The sequence below is a fragment of the Bombina bombina genome, chromosome 2 (assembly GCF_027579735.1).
Source record: "Bombina bombina isolate aBomBom1 chromosome 2, aBomBom1.pri, whole genome shotgun sequence".
In the NCBI taxonomy this organism is placed as follows: domain Eukaryota; kingdom Metazoa; phylum Chordata; class Amphibia; order Anura; family Bombinatoridae; genus Bombina; species Bombina bombina.
This window is the reverse complement of record NC_069500.1, coordinates 972,642,212-972,663,715: the sequence shown is the minus strand read 5'-3', so window position 1 is coordinate 972,663,715 and position 21,504 is coordinate 972,642,212. Positions and strand designations below refer to the sequence as shown.

General features: G+C 38.4%; 1 protein-coding gene across 5 annotated transcripts in view; it reads left to right on the top strand.

Annotated features, from left to right (window-relative positions):
* PPP3CA (protein phosphatase 3 catalytic subunit alpha) overlaps nucleotides 1–21,504 on the top strand; it is a 797,611-nt gene that overhangs the window by 669,626 nt on the left and 106,481 nt on the right. For all 5 annotated transcript variants that reach the window (XM_053703487.1, XM_053703489.1, XM_053703490.1 and 2 more), the window contains exon 10: nucleotides 846–920. In XM_053703487.1, coding sequence (XP_053559462.1) covers nucleotides 846–920 — 75 coding nt within the window. The remainder of the gene's footprint in view (nucleotides 1–845; nucleotides 921–21,504) is intronic.

Genomic DNA, 21,504 nt, shown 5'->3' with positions numbered 1-21,504 from the left:
ACCTCATTGATCCCCCCCAGAGCTCTCTAACCCTCCCCCCACTAACTATTTTCCATCACTTTGGGTACTGGCAGCTGTCTGCCAGTACCCACTTTGCATTTAAATGTGTTTTTTCTAAAATAAACCACTATTTTTCTGTAGTGTAGCTGCACCCCCTCCAAACCCTACTCCCTCCCCCTCCCAGACATATTTTAAAAAATTATTTCTCCCCTCCTCTCCCACCCACAACAGTCACCCACCACCCTCTCCCACCACTTCAAAATTTAAAACTGAACGATCGCGCGCGCTCCTGCACGCATCCGACAATCATTTCCGACTGCTGGCCAAAAGATAGCCAGCGATGGGCCACCGACCCGCCTCCCTGCAGCTGCTCCCACCTACCAACGATTGGCACCATCGCTGGCCTCATCGAGTGGCTCTCTCTGCATTGGTGTGCCAAAAAAGGTATTGTAGTGATGCCTCAATATAAAGGCATCACTGCAATACCTTAAAAGCTGCTGGAAGTGATCAGGATCACTTCCAGAGCTTTAAACCCCAGAGGACATGCCAGGCACATCCTTGGTCATTAAGTGACTTACAATGGAGGACGTGCCTGGCACGTCCTTGGTCGTTAAAGGGTTAAGGAAAAAAGAAAATTAATTGAAACTAAAGCTGATGCTAATTATTTCATATAATTTATTTCAAAATAGACTGTAACCCACTTAGAAAAGGTTTCACCATATTTTAGGACACTTATTTCTATATCTTTTATATTTGATTCTATATATTTATAGACCATGCCAGCAAGTCTATTGATATAGTGTATTTGAAACTTGACAGGTTTTTTTTTTCTTTCTTGCCTTCAGTGACAGAGATGTTAGTAAACGTACTAAGTATCTGCTCTGATGATGAACTGGTGTCAGATGAAGATGCATTTGATGGTAAGAACATTCATGTTTGGACGCATATTAGTGGTTTGCAATCTCCTGAGTTGTATATACTGCTCAAGATAACCTTAATTCATTGATGCCTCTTTATTTTGTGTGAGACGGATTGCCATGTCTAACTCACTTACCTGCGTGTGATGCATGACTTTCAGTGCCAGCAAATGACTGCTTCAGGGTGGATTTTGATCATAATACTGCTTTTTATATCTCAGTAGATTTGGAAGATTATTTATTTCAAATCTAGAATGTTGCAAATGCATCTATTTTTTCTGTTTATGAAACCCAAGTTTTGAGCAAAAACATCCTTAATTCTAAAAAAGCAAATGACTTGCCAACCTCTTCTTTTTTTTTTTTTTTTTTAAATTAGTTTACTGTAGCATTTTCTTTGCTTTGTTTTGAAGCGGATTAAATGTTAATTAAAGGGATATTAAACAGTGCTCCTTTGGCAAAAACAAATGTTAAATCAAAGTAAACATAAAAAGTAACAGATTGTTATCTAGTCTATTCACTAAACTAGAAGTTGTATCACATAAGGCTAAGATAAACCTTCCTGCAAAGGCTGCATCTTCCTTGTAGGCCTGTGACAGGAGGTAAAAGACACTGCACAAATGAATTGTTAAAATAAAAAAAAGGTTAAATCGATTTAAATAGATGAATAATACATATTGCATCACTTTCTATTAAGTATAAGCAACTGCTTAGTGCATTTTTAAAACAGTGAAACTGACTGTTTAACATCCCTTTAAGACACTTTATTAAATTTGTTATTGCATTGAGTAATGTGATGAAATAGTTTGGACTAATACTACCCTTGTTATACATATGTAATATTTAAGTGAATATATTATTTTAATATATAAATTGTCATTTTCCTCTGTCAATATATAAAACTAGTAATTAAATTTCAATAAGGATTTTTTTTAATCTATGTGTATACGGCTGTAAATATTGCAATGCATATTTAGCGAATGTTGAGACCTGTTATACATTTATTACTCATCATGCATCAGGGATTTGTTTTGTACCATACAATGATTATCTCTGTTATTCTGTTTTGATAACAGCTTTAATTTTATATCTGCACATTATTATAATCGTATAAATCTTCTCAGATACTGACACTAAAAAGAGCTCTACTGTCTTATTGTATAAAAGTCATTGCAAAGATTTCCACACAACATGTTAACACTGAAATTTTGGTAACCTAATTCAATTATAGGATACCTTTTTATTATGAATTTAAACTTAATCTTATAGGGATACTGAACCCAATTTTTGTCTTTCATGGTACAGATAGAGCATGCAATTTTAATAAACTTTCTCATTTACTCCTATTATCTATTTTAATTTGTTCTCTTGGTATCTTTATTTGAAAAGGAAGGAATGTAAGCTTATGAGCCGGCCCATCTTTGGTTCACCTGGGTAGCGCTTGCTGATTGGTGGCTAAATGCTATCCAGGGTACTGAACCAAAAATGGGCTGGATCCTTAGCTTAGATGCGTTCTTTTTTAAATAAAGATACCAAGAGAATGAATAAAAATTGATAATAGGAGTAAATTAGAAAGTTTTTTAAAATTGCATGCTCTCAATCATGAAAGAAAAAAATTGGGTTTCGTATCCCTTTAAGTTAGCATTTTTCTAAAGATAGTTAACTAAGAAAATCAAATTGACAGATATGAATTGCAATAAAAAATTAAATGTTATTTAATATTCTTTTTCACCAAGTCTCTCTTCTCCATGTCAATAGGTTCAAAAGGTTTCCTTATAGATTGTATTTATATTTACCTTAGGTTTTTACCAGTACATTTTACTTACATTTATCAGATGGTTAGTAAAAAATGTACTCACACTTTCTCCTTTATATGTTGTATACCATTGCTTTTTCTATAATACTTAAAATATCATAAAATGTTTTTTTATTTCTATATTTTTTATGTGATGTTTTTAGATTTAATTATATTTTTATTATTGTTAATGTTTTTAAAATATTTCATATGACAGTTATACAATTGAACTAGGTATTCTACCTTAATAGTAAAACTTTAGTTGGACTGCTGAACATAGTTTTTTTTTTTTTTTTTTTTAAATAAATCTGATTTTTTTTTTTTAAGTTTTTAAAATGCAATTACATATGATATTTGTTTCAAAAATACAAAAAAGGTCACAGCATCATGAAAGAACAATAGTATAATCTGAGACAACAAATAAATATGCCAAGAAAAAGCAAATGAACTAGAATATAAACCTCTTTTTGCCATATAACCTAGTTAGATAGCCTCCACTCCAAGAAGCCACTTTTGGACCTCCCCTTTAACATTTATTTCTAGACAATGGAGGAAATAATGTTAATTTTAAATCCTTTAGATACAGGTTACAGAGTCAATTATGGATCATGGAATAACGCATATAAAAGGAACAGATGCAGATACAAAATGCTCCTTACCATATGAAAACTAGGTTGTCAGTAAAATATTTTAAACATCTAACAGGAACAGGGCAGCCATCACTAGCAATACATAAAACATATATGTGATAAGAGAACAAAACTTATACCATGGGTATTGCGATATAAACAACAAAGATAATTATTTGTGTTGTTCCCAGACCACGGCGATCCTTTTCTATAATCGATAGGCTATTCATGAACCTCACTAATGTACCAATAGGAGATAAGGGTTCTCTTAAAATAGTGTAAGGTAGATAATTAAATATAGCCACCAATCGGCAAGCGCTACCCAGGTGCTGAACCAAAAATGGGCCGACTTCTAAGCTTATTTTCCTGCTATTCAAATCAACATGCCAAGAGAACGAAGAAAAATTGATAATAGGAGTAAACTAGAAAGTTGATAAAAATTGCTTGCTCTATCAAAATCATGAAAGAAAAAAATTAGGTTTCATATCCCTTTAATAATGATGATATTAATAATCCGAAAATAATGTATTATATGGAGAGAAAAGAGAAACAGTCACTTCATATCTTAATGTTCCAACAATATTTTCATATTTAGTATTGTGTTGAATTTATAGCACTTTACATGCAGGGCTTTACTATTGGTCTATCTTCAGTTTTGCATATTATATTTTGAATAGTACATTACCCTCAATCTAACTAACTATATTGTTTATTCACCATATACATGACCAGCAACTGCAATTTTATGGCTACCTTAATGCCATCAAATTTTAATTTGCATTTACAACCAAGTATATTAATTAGAAATACTAAATCCCTCCGCCACACTAATTAAAACATTGCACTGATGTAGAAGACAGCCTGACACAATATATTTGCTTGTATGCCATGCTATCTCAACATGGCATAAATGTGTCCTAATTACCTGAGCTAATTGACACATCGCATGGAAAGCTATAGTCTTGCATTTGGACAGTGAATGTGGAATTAATAACTACAGGTTTATATGCATAGTATGTATATTAAATATTCTAGTGAACTATAAATAAATCTTGTAGCTGATAGATTTAAGGGATGTGTAATTCAAAATTAAAGTTGTTTCCAATAGAGCATGCAATTGTTAAAGACTTTTCAGTTGATTTTTATTATCAAATGTATTTCATTCTTTTGGTATCCTTTTGTTGAATAGCATACCTAAGTAGGCTCAGGACCTACAATGTACTACTGGGAAGCTTGCTGGTAATTGCTAGCTACACACATATGCCTCTTATCTTTGGCCAACCAGATGTGTTCAGCTAGGTCCCATTGATACTCTGGATCTGAGTTTAATATTTGTTTAACCCCTTTGCAGGAGTTAGACACAGTTATATACAAGCAGCAGTGCATTATAAAATCCTGTAAAATAGATCCACTCCATAGTGGGCCTGCTGCACAGCCTACCTAACATGCACCTGAGTTGCTGGAAAAGCACGTCCTTAAGCAAATTTTCTGACTTCTACTCGGAAGACTTATTTACTTGAGATCCCTGCTAAATTACAGTTGCACTTACTTAGACTATAATCCCTTATGAAAGCTTCGGGATTCATGGAAAGTCAGCTTAGAAGCCTGACTCCATGGCAGACTAGATGGACAGCTGGAATTCAGCTGTATAAACCACTTTCTTCACATTATAAATGTCTCCTGCACGATACCTTTTGGTAAAAACTAACCACATCATCTCTTGGGAGAGGGAATGGAGACAGGAGTTCACTTCCAAACAGTGGACTCAAGCAATAGTCATTACCAAGTCAGCCATACATTGCGTAACCATGCATGAATTATATTATAAATTGTTAACCAGATGGCATCAAGTTCCGATCAAACTGCAAACAATCTATCCTGCCCCTCTCCACTTTGCTTGAGGAACTGCAGTGAACCGGGAACCCCCCCTCCATGTTTGGTTGACTTGCCCCCTGCTATGACCCTTTTTGGATAAAACACAACAGCTATGCTCTAAACTAGGTCTCCCGGCCCCCACACAACCAAGTACAGCACTTCTACACCTAGACATTACAGCCCTACCCAAGCACCAACTTATTTTAATCTACATCCTGATTTCAACCAAACTCATAATTGAATGGAACTGAAAAAAAAGGTAACCCTCCAAAATGGCAAGGAGTAGTGGATAATTTAAACTACCTTAAATCAATGGAGGAAGGAATCTTTAGGACCAACAACCAAATATCCACACATTGTCTGGTCTGAGAACCATGGGAATCCCTTCAATGCTCTCCCTCTCATTAATCTGTTACGGGACTGTATAGTTGGGATAGTTCACCTGAACCCGCTAACCTAAAAACAACCTTCACCCCTCACAAAATCCACTGTCTTCCCACCCACTCCCTAGATGTTGTGATGCAAAATGGGGAAAGTTAACCTTTAAGCAGACCTCTGCTTTGGTTACATAATAATGACAAACCACAAAACGCAAGTAAATACCTTTTTTATTATTATACAATTAGACACATTGAGACTTCTGCGTTAAGTTGATCTACATTCACCATTTTTTATCCGGAGTTGTCTGGAGAACCATATGGCCATCCATGGCCGTAATTCTATATCAATAATGTTTACTGTTGGATATTTGTTAAGCGATGTTATTTATAAAAAAAAATATGAGGATGTTATTCTTTTTATGTACCCTAAAGGATATGGACATTCTATTTCTCATAAACCACTGGATATGGAACATCTATTAAAAGCTTTTGGTTTCTCTTGTTAAGTGTATCCAGTCCACGGATCATCCATTACTTATGGAATATATTCTCCTTCCCAACAGGAAGCTGCAAGAGTCCACCCACAGCAAAGCTGCTATATAGCTCCTCCCCTAACTGCCATATTCAGTCATTCTCTTGCAAGCCTCAACATAGATAGGAGGTCGTGAGAGTCTGTGGTGCTTTCTACTTAGTTTATTCTTCAATCAAAAGTTTGTTATTTTTAAATGGCACCGGAGTGTGCTGTTTATCTCAGGCAGTATTTGGAAGAAGAATCTGCCTGCGTTTTTCTATGATCTTAGCAGACGTAACTAAGATCCATTTGCTGTTCTCACACATTCTGAGGAGTGAGGTACTTCAGAGGGGGAATGGCGTGCAGGTTTTCCTGCAGATAAGGTATGTGCAGTAAAATATTTTTCTAGGAATGGAATTGACTAAGAAAATACTGCTGATACCGAAGTAATGTAAGTAAAGCCTTAAATGCAGCGATAGCGACTGGTATCAGGCTTATTAATAGAGATACATACTCTTATAAAAATGTGTTTTAAAACGTTTGCTGGCATGTTTAATCGTTTTTTAACGTACATTGGTGATAACACTGTAATGTTGGTATAGCCTTAAATGCAGTAAAAGCGACTGGTATCAGGCTTATTAATAGAGATACATATTCTTGTAAAAATGTGTTTTAAAACGTTTGCTGGCATGTTTAATCGTTTTTTAACATATGTTTGGTGATAAAACTTATTGGGGCCTAAGTTTTTTCCACATGGCTGGCTTAAATTTTGCATAGAAACAGTTAACTGAAGCTTCCCACTGTTGGCTGTGGCAGTTTGTTGTGTCTGTTTTTAAAAACGTCTATGTCGTTTTGTTTTTTTTTTTATCTGTTTTTTTGCATTAAGGGGTTAATCATCCATTTGCAAGTGGGTGCAATGCTCTGTTACCTTATTACATGTACTGTAAAAATTTCGGTTGTTTTACTGCCTTTTTTTCACTGTTTTTCAAATTTTGACAAAATTTGTTTCTCTTAAAGGCACAGTAACGTTTTATATATTTGCTTGTTAACTTGATTTAAAGTGTTTTCCAAGCTTACTAGTCTCATTATTAGTCTGTTCTAACATGTCTGACATAGAGGAAGCTCTGTGTTCATTATGTTTTAAAGCCATGGTGGAACCCCATCTTAGAATGTGTACCAGATGTACTGATTTCATGTTAAACAATAAAGATAATTTTTTGTCTTTAAAAACATTATCACCAGAGGTTTCTGTCGTGGGGGTAGTTATGCCGACTAACTCTCCCCACGTGTCAGACCTTTTGACTCCCGCTTTAGGGACTCACGCTCAAATGGCGCCAAGTACATCAAGGGCACCCATAGCGTTTCTTTTACCAGGGGATTCTGTCAAGGGGAAAGTTATGCCGACTAACTCTCCCCACGTGTCAGACCCTTCGACTCCCGCTTCAGAGACTCACGCTCAAATGGCGCCAATTACATCAAGGGCGCCCATAGCGTTTATTTTACAAGACATGGCAAAGGTGGTGAATAATATTCTGGCAGCAGTATTAGTCAGACTACCTGAAATTAAAGGAAAGCAGTTAGCTCTGGGGGTAGATACAGAGCATACAGACGCTTTAAGAACCATGTATGATACTACCTCACAATATGCTTAGTCTGTGGGTGATTTTTTTTGACTCAGGGAAGATGATTTAACCTGATTCTGATATTTCTACATTTAAAATTTATGCTTGAGAACCTCCACTTGTTGCTCAGGGAGGCTTTGGCTGCTCTGAATGAATGTGTACAATCGCAGGGCCAGAGAAATTGTGTAGACTGGATAAATAATATGCAGTGCCGGTGTGTACTGATGTTTTTCCAATACCTAAAGAGGTTTACTAAAAATTTTTTAATAAGGAATGGGATAGACCAGGTGTGCCGTTCTCTTCCCCTCCTATTTTTTAGAAGAATGTTTTCTAATAGTTACCACCACACGGGACTTCTGGCAGACAGTTCCTAAGGTGGAGAGAAGAGTTTCTACTCTAGCTAAGCGTACCACTACCTCTGACAAGGACAGTTGTGCTTTTTAGATCCAATGGATAAAAAATGTTTATTCAACAGGGTTTTATCCTGCAGCCCCTTGCATACATTGCTTCTGTCACTGCTGCTGCGGCGTTCTGGGTTGAGTCTCTTGATGAGGCTTTACAGTTAAGCGACTCCATTGGATGAATATATTTGACAAGCTTATGCTAGCCAATTCCTTTGTTTTCTGATGCCTTGTTCATTTGACTAGACTAACGGCTAAGAATTCTGTTTTTTACTATACTGGCGCGCAGAGCGCTATGGCTTATATCATGGTCAGCTGTTGTGACTTTAATAAATAAGCTACTTAACTTCCCTTCAAGGGGCAGACCCTATTCGGGCCTGGTTTGAAGGAGATTATTGCTTATATCACTGGAGGAAAAGGTCATGCCCTTCCTCAGGATAGGTCTAAATCAAGGGCAAAAAAAAAGTCTAATTTTCGTACCTTTTAAAAACTTCAGGGCAGGTGTGGCATCCTCTTCCTCTAAGGCAAAACAAGAGGGAATTTTTGCTCAGTCCAAGGCGGTCTGGAGACAATCGGACCTGGAACAAAGATAAGCAGGCCAAGGAGCCTGCTGCTGCCTCTAAGGCAGCATGAAGGAACGGACCCCTATCCGGTAACGGATCCTATAGGGGGCAGACTTTCATTCTTTGCCCAGGCGTGGGCAAGAGATGCCCAGGATCCCTAGACATTGGAATTTATATCCCAGTGATATCTTCTGGATTTCAAAGATTCCCCCCCCCAAAAAAAGGGGAGATTTCGCCTTTCACAATTATCTGCAAACCAGATAAAGAAGGAGGCATTCTTACATTGTGTTCGAGATCCATCCAGTTCCAAGAGAGGAACAGGGACAGAGTTTTTACTCAAATCTGTTTGTGGTTCCCAAGGAGAGGGAACCTTCAGACCTATTTTGGATCTAAAGATCTTAAACAAATTCCTCAGAATTCCGTCATTTAAGATGGAAACTATTCGTACCATCTTAACTATGATCCAGGAGAGTCAATAGAGGACTACAATGGATTTGAAGGATGCTTATCCTCACATTGTGATGCATAAAGATCACCATCGTTTTTCAGGTTTGCCTTTCTAGACAGGCATTACCAGTTTGTAGCTCTTTCCTTTGGGATATCTACATCCCCAAGAATCTTTTCGGAGGTTCTGGGGTCGCTTTGGCGGTCCTTAGACCGCGGGGCATAGAAGTGGCCCCTTATTTAGACGACATCCTGATACAGGCGTCAAACATCCAAATTGCCCAGTCTCATACGGACGTAGTACTGGCATTTCTGAGATCACATGGGTGGAAAGTGAACAAGGAAAGAGTTCTCTATCCCCAATCTCAAGGCTTTCCCTCCTAGGGACTCTGATAGATTCTGTAGAAATGAAAATTTACCTGACGGAGTCCAGGTTGTCAAAGTTTCTAAATTTCTGCCGTGTTTTTTCATCCCATCCGCGCCCTTCGGTGGCTCAGTACATGAATGAAATCGGCTTAATGGTAGCGGCAAGGGACATAGTACCGTTTGCACGTCTACATTTCAGACCGCTGCAACTATGCATGCTCAGTCAGAGGAACGGGGATTACTCAGATTTGTCCCCCTGTTAAACCTGGACCAAGAGACCAGAGATTCTCTTCTCTGGTGACTATGTCGGGTCCATCTGTCCAAGGGTATGACCTTCCGCAGGTCAGATGGGACAATTGTTACAATAGATGCCAGCCATTTAGGTTGGGATGCAGTCTGGAACTCCCTGAAGGCTCAGGGATAGTGGACTTAGGAGGAGACCCTCCTTCTAATAAATATTCTGGAACTGGGAGTGATATTCCATGCTCTTCAGACTTGGCCTCAGTTAGCAACTCTGAGGTACATCATATTTCAGTCGGACAATATCACGACTGTGGCTTACATCAGCCATCAAGGGGGAACAGAAGTTCCCTAGCGATGTTAGAAGTCTTATAATAATGCACTGGACAGAGACTCACTCTTGTCTATCAGCTATCCATATCCCAGGTGTTGAGAACTGGGAGGTGGATTTTCTAAGTCGTCAGACTTTTCTTCCGGGGGAGTGGGATTTCCTCCGGAGGTCAAGACCAAGCAGGAGAGGGCTTTGGTGTTTTTGACAGCGCCTGCGTAGCCACGCAGGACCTGGTATGCAGATCTGGTGGACATGTCATCCTTTCCATCACGGTCTCTGCTTCTGAGACAGGTCCCTCTACCTCAGGGTCCTTTCAACCATCTAAATAAAATCAATCTGAGATGGACTGCCTGGAGACTGAACGCTTGATGTTATCAAAGCATGGCTTCTCCGAGTCAGTCATTGATACCTTAATACAGACATGAAAGCCTGTCTCTAGGAAAATTGAACATAGATATGGTGTAAATATCTGATTGTTATGAATCCAAGGGTTACTCATGGAGTAAAGTCTGGATTCCCAGGATATTATCTTTTCTCCAAGATGTTTTTGAGAAAAGGGTTGTCAGCTAATTCCTTAAAAGGGGACAGATTTTTACTCTGTCTATTTTTTTGCACAAGCGTCTGGCAGGTATTCTAGACGTTCAGACATTTGGTCAGGCTTTGGTTAGATCCAAGCCTGTGTTTAAAACTGTTGCTCCGCCATGGAGCTTAAACCTGATTCTTAAGGTTCTTCAAGAAGTTCCGTTTGAACCTTTTTTGTTCCATAGATATCAATCTTTATCTTGGAAAGTTCCTTTTGGGTAGCTATTTCCTCGACTCGTAGAGTCTCCAAGTTATCTGTGTTACAATGTGATTCTCCTTATCTGGTCCTTCGTACGGATAAGGTAGTCCTGCGTACCAACCTGGGTTTTTTCCTAAGGTGGTATCTAACAAGTACATCACTCAAGAGATAGTTGTTCCATGCTTGTATCCTAATCCTTCCTCAAAGAAGGAACGTCTATTACACAATATTGGACGTGGTTTGTGCTTTAAAGTTTTACTTACAAGCTACTACAGTTTTCATCAAACGTTCACCTTGTTTGTTGTCTATTCTGGACAGAGGAGAGGTCAAAAGACTTCAGCAGCCTCTCTGTCTTTTTGGTTAAAAAGCATAATTCATTTAGCTTATGAGACTGCTGGACAGCAGCCTCCTGAAGGGATTGCAGCTCATTCTACTAGAGCTGTGGTTTTCACTTGGGCCTTTTTTAAATGTGGCTTCTGTTGAACAGATTTACAAGACGGAGTCTTGGTCTGCGCTTCATACTTTTCAAATTTAACAAATTTGATACCTTGCTTCTTCGGAGGCTATTTTTGGGAGAAAGGGTTTTTTACAGGCAGTGGTAACTTCCGTTTAAGTACCTGCCTTGTCCCTCCCATCATCCGTGTACTTTAGCTTTGGTATTGGTATTCCATAAGTAATGGATGATCCGTGGACTGGATACACTTAACAAGAGAAAACATAATTTATGCTTACCTGATAAATTTATTTCTCTTGTAGTGTATCCAGTCCACGGCTCGCCCTGTCACTTTAAGGCAGGTAATTTTTTCATTTGAACTACAGTCACCACTGCACCCTATGGTTTTTCCTTTCTCTGCATGTTTTCGGTCGAATGACTGAATATGGCAGTTAGGGGAGGAGCTATATAGCAGCTTTGCTGTGGGTGGACTCTTGCAGCTTCCTGTTGGGAAGGAGAATATATTCCATAAGTAATGGATGATTCGTGGACTGGATACACTACAAGAGAAATAAATTTATCAGGTAAGCATAAATTATGTTTTATAAAGGGTTGATTTGCATGTACTAAGACCTGAGATTTGTATACAAATCCTTGATGTATTATATCTGTATTTTTCTTTTCCTCAATAAAAAAATGTATGCTTTTTTTAAAAATACAAATAATAATAAAAATGATAAAAGTTAAAATCCTATAAAACATTAGGGCATTATCATTTTTATGTCTCTTTAAAAGAAAAATGTACATTTTGTTTAAAGTTAAACATATTCATTCTCTTTTAAAAGAGGTCTTAGTCAGGGGTTAAAGATTCTAAAATTTCTGATGATAAACCTTGTAATCGTTTAATTTCAGTTTTTAGGACTGTTGTAGATCTCCCTGAGGTTTTACCTGTGCCTGATGCTGTCTCTGACATGATTGCTAGGCAATGGTCTAAGCCAGGTGTGTCTTTTAATCCTTCTGTAAGATTTAAAAAGTTATATCCTTTACCTTCTGCTAATCTAGAGTTATGGGAAACAGTTGGGATGGGCCCATTTCCACTCTGGCTAAACGTACTACTATTCCTTTGGAAGATAGTACTTCTTTTAAGGACCCTTTAGACAGTAGTTCTGGTAAGGGGCAGATTAAACCTCTTTCAGGAGGTTTGGTTTCAGTCTGTCCTAGATCCCTGGTTTTCTAATATTGTTTTCAGGGATATCGAATTGGATTCAGAACATGGCCTCCTAGGGGAAGGTTTTTACTGTCCAATGTTCCAAGGAATCCTGTAAAAGCTCAAGCTTTTCTTAAATCTGTCTCAGATCTGGTTCTGGATCTAAAGACTCTGAACGAGTATGTAAGGATTCCATCTTTCAGAATGGAAACTATCTGTACTATTCTGCCTTTTCTCTTGTAAGGTGTATCCAGTCCACGGATTCATCCATTACTTGTGGGATATTCTCCTTCCCAACAGGAAGCTGCAAGAGGATCACCCACAGCAGTGCTGTCTATATAGCTCCTCCCCTAACTGCCACCCCCAGTCATTCTCTTGCAGCTCTCGACAAGGGAAGTAGCTAGAGAGATGTGGTGAATTAGTTTAGTTTATCTTCAATCAAAAGTTTGTTATTTTTAAACGTTGCCGGCGTTGTACTGTTTTTTTACCTCAGGCAGCAATTAGAAGAAGAATTTGCCTGAGGTTTTTGATGATCTTAGCAGGTTGTAACTAAGGTCCACTGCTGTTCTCACACATAACTGAAGAGTATGGGGAAACTTAAGCTGGCCTGCAGAATTAACTGCCCTGAGGTATGTTCATTATTTTTTTTTTCTAGAGGATAAGGTCTAGAAAATGCTGACAGTGCCTGATATAGTTAAGGTAAGCCTGATTGCAGTGATTTAATAACGACTGGCATCATGCTTGCAGTAAAGGGTAATTTTCATATTACTTTCTATTATTGCTTAGTATGTAAAACGTTATATATATAAGGAACGTTTTTTACTGAGGTGATAAATCTTTATTTGGGGCCTAGTTTTCCACATGGCTGTTATTTTACTCCTAGGAATAGTTTTTTAAGCCCCTCTGACTTTGAGTGCATGGTGGGAGGGGCCTATTTTTGCGCTCTAATTGCGCAGTTGTTTATTACATCCTGAGACATCCAGCTTCCCTGAAGGAGTCCCCTGACATATTGGACCTCTGTAAAGGGTTTTTGTGCCTAAAAAAGTCGTTTTATGGGAAGGTAGGAGCCACAGTAGAGCTGTGGCAGTTTGCTTGTGACTGTTATAATGGTTTTTAACGTTTTTTTGCTTCGTTTTTGAACCTGAGGGGTTAATCATCCATTTGCAAATGGGTGCAATGCTATTTTAGTCTATTATATACACTGTAAAAATTTCATAGTTAACTGCTTTTTTCACTGTTTTGCAGTTTTTGTGTTGGTTTTTTTCCCTTAAAGGCACAGTACCGTTTTTTAAATTCTGCTTTTTCACATTAATTAAAGTGTTTTCAAAGCTTGCTGGTCTCATTACTAGTCTGTTAAACATGTCTGACATAGAGGAAACTCCTTGTTCATTATGTTTAGATGCCATTGTGGAACCCCTCTTAGAATGTGTACCAAATGCATATAAAGACCATATTCTGGCTTTAAAAGATTTATCACCATCGGAAATTGACAAGGGGGAAGTTATGCCGACTAACTCACCACGTGTCAGAGCCTTTAACTCCCGCTCAAGAGGCGCCAAGTACATCTAGCGCGCCCATTGCGTATACTTTACAAGACATGGCGGCAGTTATGAATCATACTCTTACAGAAGCATTGTCCAAACTGCCAGGGTTACAAGGAAAGCGAGACAGCTCTGGGACTAGAAAAAATACAGAGCTCTCTGACGCTTTAGTAGCTATGTCCGATATACCCTCACAATGTGCAGAAGCCGAAGAAGGATAGCTTCTATCTGTGGGTGATTTTTCTGACTCAGGGAAGACACTTCAACCTGATTCTGATATGTCTACATTTAAATTTAAGCTTGAACACCTCCTCATGCTGCTTTGGGAGGTTTTAGCAACTCTCGATGACTGTGACGCCATTGTAGTCCCAGAGAAATTGTGTAAATTGGATAAATACTACGCAGTGCCTGTTTACACTGATGTTTTTCCAATACCTAAGAGGTTTTCAGAAATTATTACTAATTAATGGGATAGACCAGGTGTACCGTTCTCTCCCCCTCCTGTTTTTAAAAAGATGTTTCCCATAGCTCTGAAAGGTTGTCACACAAACAGCAGTAGCAGCAGCTACACAGGCAACACTGACAGCAGGTCGAAACATAAAGCTTACAACCGGAAAGGATTGCCCATCGAAACGTTCACGTATTCTATTTAAAGGATCCTTGAAAGAGGCGTTATCCTATAAAGCAATACTGGTACTCTTTTCAAGAGTGGAAATAGCTGCATCCACCTTAGCAATAGTTTCCCAAATCCTTCTATTAACAGAAAGAAAAGAAACATAGATTTCTTTCATGTAATTGGCAAGAGTCCATGAGCTAGTGACGTATGGGATATACATTCCTACCAGGAGGGGCAAAGTTTCCCAAACCTCAAAATGCCTATAAATACACCCCCCCACCACACCCACAATTCAGTTTTACAAACTTTGCCTCCTATGGAGGTGGTGAAGTAAGTTTGTGCTAGATTTCTACGTTGATATGCTCTTCTCAGCATGCTGATGCCCGGTTCCTCTCAGAGAGCAGTGAATGACAGAGGGATGTGAAGGGAGTATTACCTATTGAATGCAATGGTCATCCTAATGGGGATCTATTTCATAGGTTCTCTGTTATCGGTTGTAGAGATTCATCTCCTACCTCCCTTTTCAGATCGACGATATACTCTTATATACCATTACCTCTGCTTATTCTCGTTTCAGTACTGGTTTGGCTATCTACTTTATGTAGATGAGTGTCTTTTGGTAAGTATGTTTTCTTTTATTAAGACACTCTCAGCAGGGATTATACAAGGATATCACAATTAATATCCTTAAATCCCAATGTTCGACTATCTCTGACTTGGTGGTTATATCATCATCGTTTAGTTCAGGAGGCCACTTTTGTTCGTCCAACCTGGACTGTGATCACAAAAGATGCAAGTCTTTCAGGGTGGGGAGCTGTCTGGGGATCTCTGACAGCCCAGGGGGTTTGGAAATCTCAAGAGGCGAGATTACCAATCAATATTTTGGAACTCTGTGTGATTCTCTGAGCTCTTCAGTTTTGGCCACTTCTGAAGAGAGAACCGTTTATTTGTTTTCAGACAGACAATGTCACAACCATGGCATATGTCAATCATCAAGGTGAGACTCACAGTCCTCAAGCTATGAAAGAAGTATCTTGGATACTTGCTTGGGCGGAATCCAGCTCCTGTCTAATTTCTGCGGTCCATATCCCAGGTATAGACAATTGGGAAGCAGATTATCTCAGTCGCCAGACTTTACATCCGGGAGAGTGGTCTCTTCACCCAGATGTGTTTTTTCAGATTGTTCAGATGTGGGGGCTTCCAGAAATAGATCTGATGGCTTCTCATCTAAACAGGAAACTTCCCAGGTATCTGTCCAGATCCAGGGATCTTCAGGCGGAAGCAGTGGATGCGTTGTCACTTCCTTGGACTTATCAACCTGCTTATATCTTTCCGTCTCTAGTTCTTCTTCCAAGAGTGATTTCCAAAATCATAATGGAACGTTCATTTGTATTGCTGGTGGCTCCAGCATGGCCAAACAGGTTTTGGTATGCGGATCTTGTTCAGATGTCCAGTTGCCAACCTTGGCAACTTCCGTTAAGGCCGGAAATTCTATCTCAAGGCCCATTTTTCCATCAGGATCTCAAATCATTAAATTTGAAGGTATGGAGATTGAATGCTTAGTGCTTAGTCATAGAGGTTTCTCTGACTCAGTGATTAATACTATGTTGCAGGCTCACAAATCCTTGTCTAGAAAGGTTTATTACCGAGTTTGGAAGACTTACATTTCATGGTGTTCTTCTCATAAATTCTCTTGGCATTCTTTTAGAATTCCTAGAATTTTACAGTTTCTTCAGGATGGTTTGGATAAGGTTTTGTCTGCAAGTTCATTGAAAGGACAATCTCTGCTCTTTCTGTTTTGTTCCACAGAAAAATTGCTAATCTTCCTGATATTCATTGTTTTGTACAGGCTTTGGTTCATATTAAGCCTGACATTAAATCAATCTCTCCTCCTTGGAGTCTTAATTTGGTTTTGAAAGCTTTTCAGGCTCCTCCGTTTGAGCCTATGCATTCACTGGACATTAAATTACTTTCTTGGAAAGTATTTTTCTTTTGGCCATCTCTTCTGCTAGAAGAGTTTCTGAATTATCTGCTCTTTCTTGTGAGTCTCCTTTTCTGATTTTTCATCGGGATAAGGCGGTCTTGCTGACTTCATTTAAATTTTTTCCTAAGGTTGTGAATTCCAACAACATTAGTAGAGAAATTGTTGTCCCTTCATTGTGTCCTAATCCTAAGAATTCTCTGGAGAGATCTTTACATTCTTTGGATATGGTAAGAGCTTTGAAATATTATGTTGAAGCTACTAAATATTTCAGAAAGACTTCTAGTCTATTTGTTATCTTTTCTGGTTCTAAGAAAGGTCAGAAGGCTTCTGCCATTTCTTTGGCATCTTGGTTAAAGTTTTTGATTCATCATGCTTATTTGGAGTCGGGTAAATGCCCACCTCAGAGGATTACGGCTCATTCTACTAGGTCAGTTTCTACTTCCTGGGCTTTTAAGAATGAAGCTTCTGTTGATCAGATTTGCAAAGCAGCAACTTGGTCTTCTTTGTATACTTTTACTAAATTCTACCATTTTGATGTTTTTTCTTCTTCAGAAGCAGTTTTTGGTAGAAAAGTACTTCAGGCAGCTGTTTCAGTTTGATTCTTCTGCTTAAAATTTCAGTTTTTTTCATTATGGGATTAAAACTTTTGATTTGGGTTGTGGATTCATTTTTCAGCGGAATTGGCTGTCTTTATTTTTATCCCTCCCTCTCTAGTGACTCTTGCGTGGAGTGCCACATCTTGGGTATTTGCTATCCCATACGTCACTAGCTTATGGACTCTTGCCAATTACATGAAATAAAACATAATTTATGTAAGAATTTACCTGATAAATTCATTTCTTTCATATTGGCAAGAGTCCATGAGACCCACCCTTTTTATGGTGGTTATGATTTTTTGTATAAAGCACAATTATTCCAATTCCTTGTTGTTGCTTTCGCTCCTTTCTTATCATCCTTCTTCTTGGCTATTCGTTAAACTGAATTGTGGGTGTGGTGGGGGGGTGTATTTATAGGCATTTTGAGGTTTGGAAAACTTTGCCCCTCCTGGTAGGAATGTATATCCCATATGTCACTAGCTCATGGACTCTTGCCAATATGAAAGAAATGAATTTATCAGGTAAATTCTTACATAAATTATGTTTCTTTCATGTAATTAGCAAGAGTCCATGAGCTAGTGACGTATGGGATATACATTCCTACCAGGAGGGGCAAAGTTTCCCAAACCTCAAAATGCCTATAAATACACCCCTCACCACACCCACAATTCAGTTTTACAAACTTTGCCTCCTATGGAGGTGGTGAAGTAAGTTTGTGCTAGATTCTACGTTGATATGCGTTCCGCAGCAAGTTGGAGCCCGGTTTTCCTCTCAGCGTGCAGTGAATGTCAGAGGGATGTGAGGAGAGTATTGCCTATTTGAATGCAGTGATCTCCTTCTACGGGGTCTATTTCATAGGTTCTCTGTTATCGGTCGTAGAGATTCATCTCTTACCTCCCTTTTCAGATCGACGATATACTCTTATTTATATACCATTACCTCTGCTGATTTTCGTTTCAGTACTGGTTTGGCTTTCTACAAACGTGTAGATGAGTGTCCTGGGGTAAGTAAATCTTATTTTCTGTGACACTCTAAGCTATGGTTGGGCACTTTATTTATAAAGTTCTAAATATATGTATTCAAACATTTATTTGCCTTGACTCAGAATGTTCAACATTCCTTATTTTCAGACAGTCAGTTTCATATTTGGGATAATGCGTTTGAATCAATCATTTTTTCTTACCTTAAAAATTTGCCTTTTTTTCCCCTGTGGGCTGTTAGGCTCGCGGGGGCTGAAAATGCTTCATTTTATTGCGTCATTCTTGGCGCGGACTTTTTTGGCGCAAAAAATCTTTTCTGTTTCCGGCGTCATACGTGTCGCCGGAAGTTGCGTCATTTTTTGACGTCCTTTTGCGCCAAAAATGTCGGCGTTACAGATGTGGCGTCATTTTTGGCGCCAAAAAGCATTTAGGCACCAAACAATGTGGGCGTATTATTTGGCGCCAAAAAATATGGGCGACGCTTTTGTCTCCACATTATTTCAGTCTGATTTTTTCTTTGCTTCTGGTTACTAGAAGCTTGTTTATTTGCATTTTTTCCCATTCCTGAAACTGTCATTTAAGGAATTTGATCAATTTTGCTTTATATGTTGTTTTTTCTCTTACATATTGCAAGATGTCTCACGTTGCATCTGAGTCAGAAGATACTTCAGGAAAATCGCTGTCTAGTGCTGGAACTACCAAAGCTAAGTGTATCTGCTGTAAACTTTTGGTAGCTATTCCTCCGGCTGTTGTTTGTATTAATTGTCATGTCAAACTTGTTAAAGCAGATAATATTTCCTTTAGTAATGTACCATTGCCTGTTGCAGTTCCCTCAACATCTAAGGTGCAGAATGTTCCTGATAACATAAGAGATTTTGTTTCTGAATCCATCAAGAAGGCTATGTCTGTTATTTCTCCTTCTAGTAAACATAAAAAATCTTTTAAAACTTCTCTCTCTACAGATGAATTTTTAAATGAACATCATCATTCTGATTCTGATGACTCTTCTGGTTCAGAGGATTCTGTCTCAGAGATTGATGCTGATAAATCTTCATATTTATTTAAAATGGAATTTATTCGTTCTTTACTTAAAGAAGTACTAATTGCTTTAGAAATAGATGATTCTGGTCCTCTTGATACTAATTCTAAACGTTTAGATAAGGTGTTTAAATCTCCTGTGGTTATTCCAGAAGTTTTTCCTGTTCCTAATGCTATTTCTGAAGTAATTTCCAGAGAATGGGATAAATTGGGTAATTCATTTACTCCTTCTAAACGTTTTAAGCAATTATATCCTGTGCCGTCTGACAGATTAGAATTTTGGGACAAAATCCCTAAAGTTGATGGGGCTATTTCTACCCTTGCTAAACGTACTACTATTCCTACGTCAGATGGTACTTCGTTTAAAGATCCTTTAGATAGGAAAATTGAATCCTTTCTAAGAAAAGCTTATCTGTGTTCAGGTAATCTTCTTAGACCTGCTATATCTTTGGCTGATGTTGCTGCAGCTTCAACTTTTTGGTTGGAGACTTTAGCGCAACAAGTAACAGATCATGATTCTCATAATATTATTATTCTTCTTCAGCATGCTAATAATTTTATCTGTGATGCCATTTTTGATATTATCAGAGTTGATGTCAGGTTTATGTCTCTAGCTATTTTAGCTAGAAGAGCTTTATGGCTTAAAACTTGGAATGCTGATATGGCTTCTAAATCAACTCTACTTTCCATTTCTTTCCAGGGTAACAAATTATTTGGTTCTCAGTTGGATTCCATTATCTCAACTGTTACTGGTGGGAAAGGAACTTTTTTACCACAGGATAAAAAATCTAAGGGTAAAAACAGGGCTAATAATCGTTTTCGTTCCTTTCGTTTCAATAAAGAACAAAAGCCTGATCCTTCATCCTCAGGAGCAGTTTCAGTTTGGAAACCATCTCCAGTCTTGAATAAATCCAAGCCTTCTAGAAAGGCAAAGCCTGCTTCTAAGTCCACATGAAGGTGCGGCCCTCATTCCAGCTCAGCTGGTAGGGGGCAGGTTACGTTTTTTCAAAGAAATTTGGTTCAATTCTGTTCAAAATCTTTGGATTCAGAACATTGTTTCAGAAGGGTACAGAATTGGTTTCAAGATGAGACCTCCTGCAAAGAGATTTTTTCTTTCCCGTGTCCCAGTAAATCCAGTGAAAGCTCAAGCATTTCTGAATTGTGTTTCAGATCTAGAGTTGGCTGGAGTAATTATGCCAGTTCCAGTTCTGGAACAGGGGATGGGGTTTTATTCAAATCTCTTCATTGTACCAAAGAAGGAGAATTCCTTCAGACCAGTTCTGGATCTAAAAATATTGAATCGTTATGTAAGGATACCAACGTTCAAAATGGTAACTGTAAGGACTATCTTGCCTTTTGTTCAGCAAGGGCATTATATGTCCACAATAGATTTACAGGATGCTTATCTGCATATTCCGATTCATCCAGATCATTATCAGTTCCTGAGATTCTCTTTTCTGGACAAGCATTACCAGTTTGTGGCTCTGCCGTTTGGCCTAGCTACAGCTCCAAGAATTTTTACAAAAGTTCTCGGTGCCCTTCTGTCTGTAATCAGAGAACAGGGTATTGTGGTATTTCCTTATTTGGACGATATCTTGGTACTTGCTCAGTCTTTACATTTAGCAGAATCTCATACGAATCGACTTGTGTTGTTTCTTCAAGATCATGGTTGGAGGATCAATTTACCAAAAAGTTCATTGATTCCTCAGTCAAGGGTAACTTTTCTGGGTTTCCAGATAGATTCAGTGTCCATGACTCTGTCTTTAACAGACAAGAGACGTCTAAAATTGATTTCAGCTTGTCGAAACCTTCAGTCACAATCATTCCCTTCGGTAGCCTTATGCATGGAAATTCTAGGTCTTATGACTGCTGCATCGGACGCGATCCCCTTTGCTCGTTTTCACATGCGACCTCTTCAGCTCTGTATGCTGAATCAATGGTGCAGGGATTACACAAAGATATCTCAATTAATATCTTTAAAACCGATTGTACGACACTCTCTAACGTGGTGGACAGATCACCATTGTTTAATTCAGGGGGCTTCTTTTGTGCTTCCGACCTGGACTGTAATTTCAACAGATGCAAGTCTCACAGGTTGGGGAGCTGTATGGGGATCTCTGACGGCACAAGGAGTTTGGGAATCTCAGGAGGTGAGATTACCGATCAATATTTTGGAACTCCGTGCAATTTTCAGAGCTCTTCAGTCTTGGCCTCTTCTGAAGAGAGAATCGTTCATTTGTTTTCAGACAGACAATGT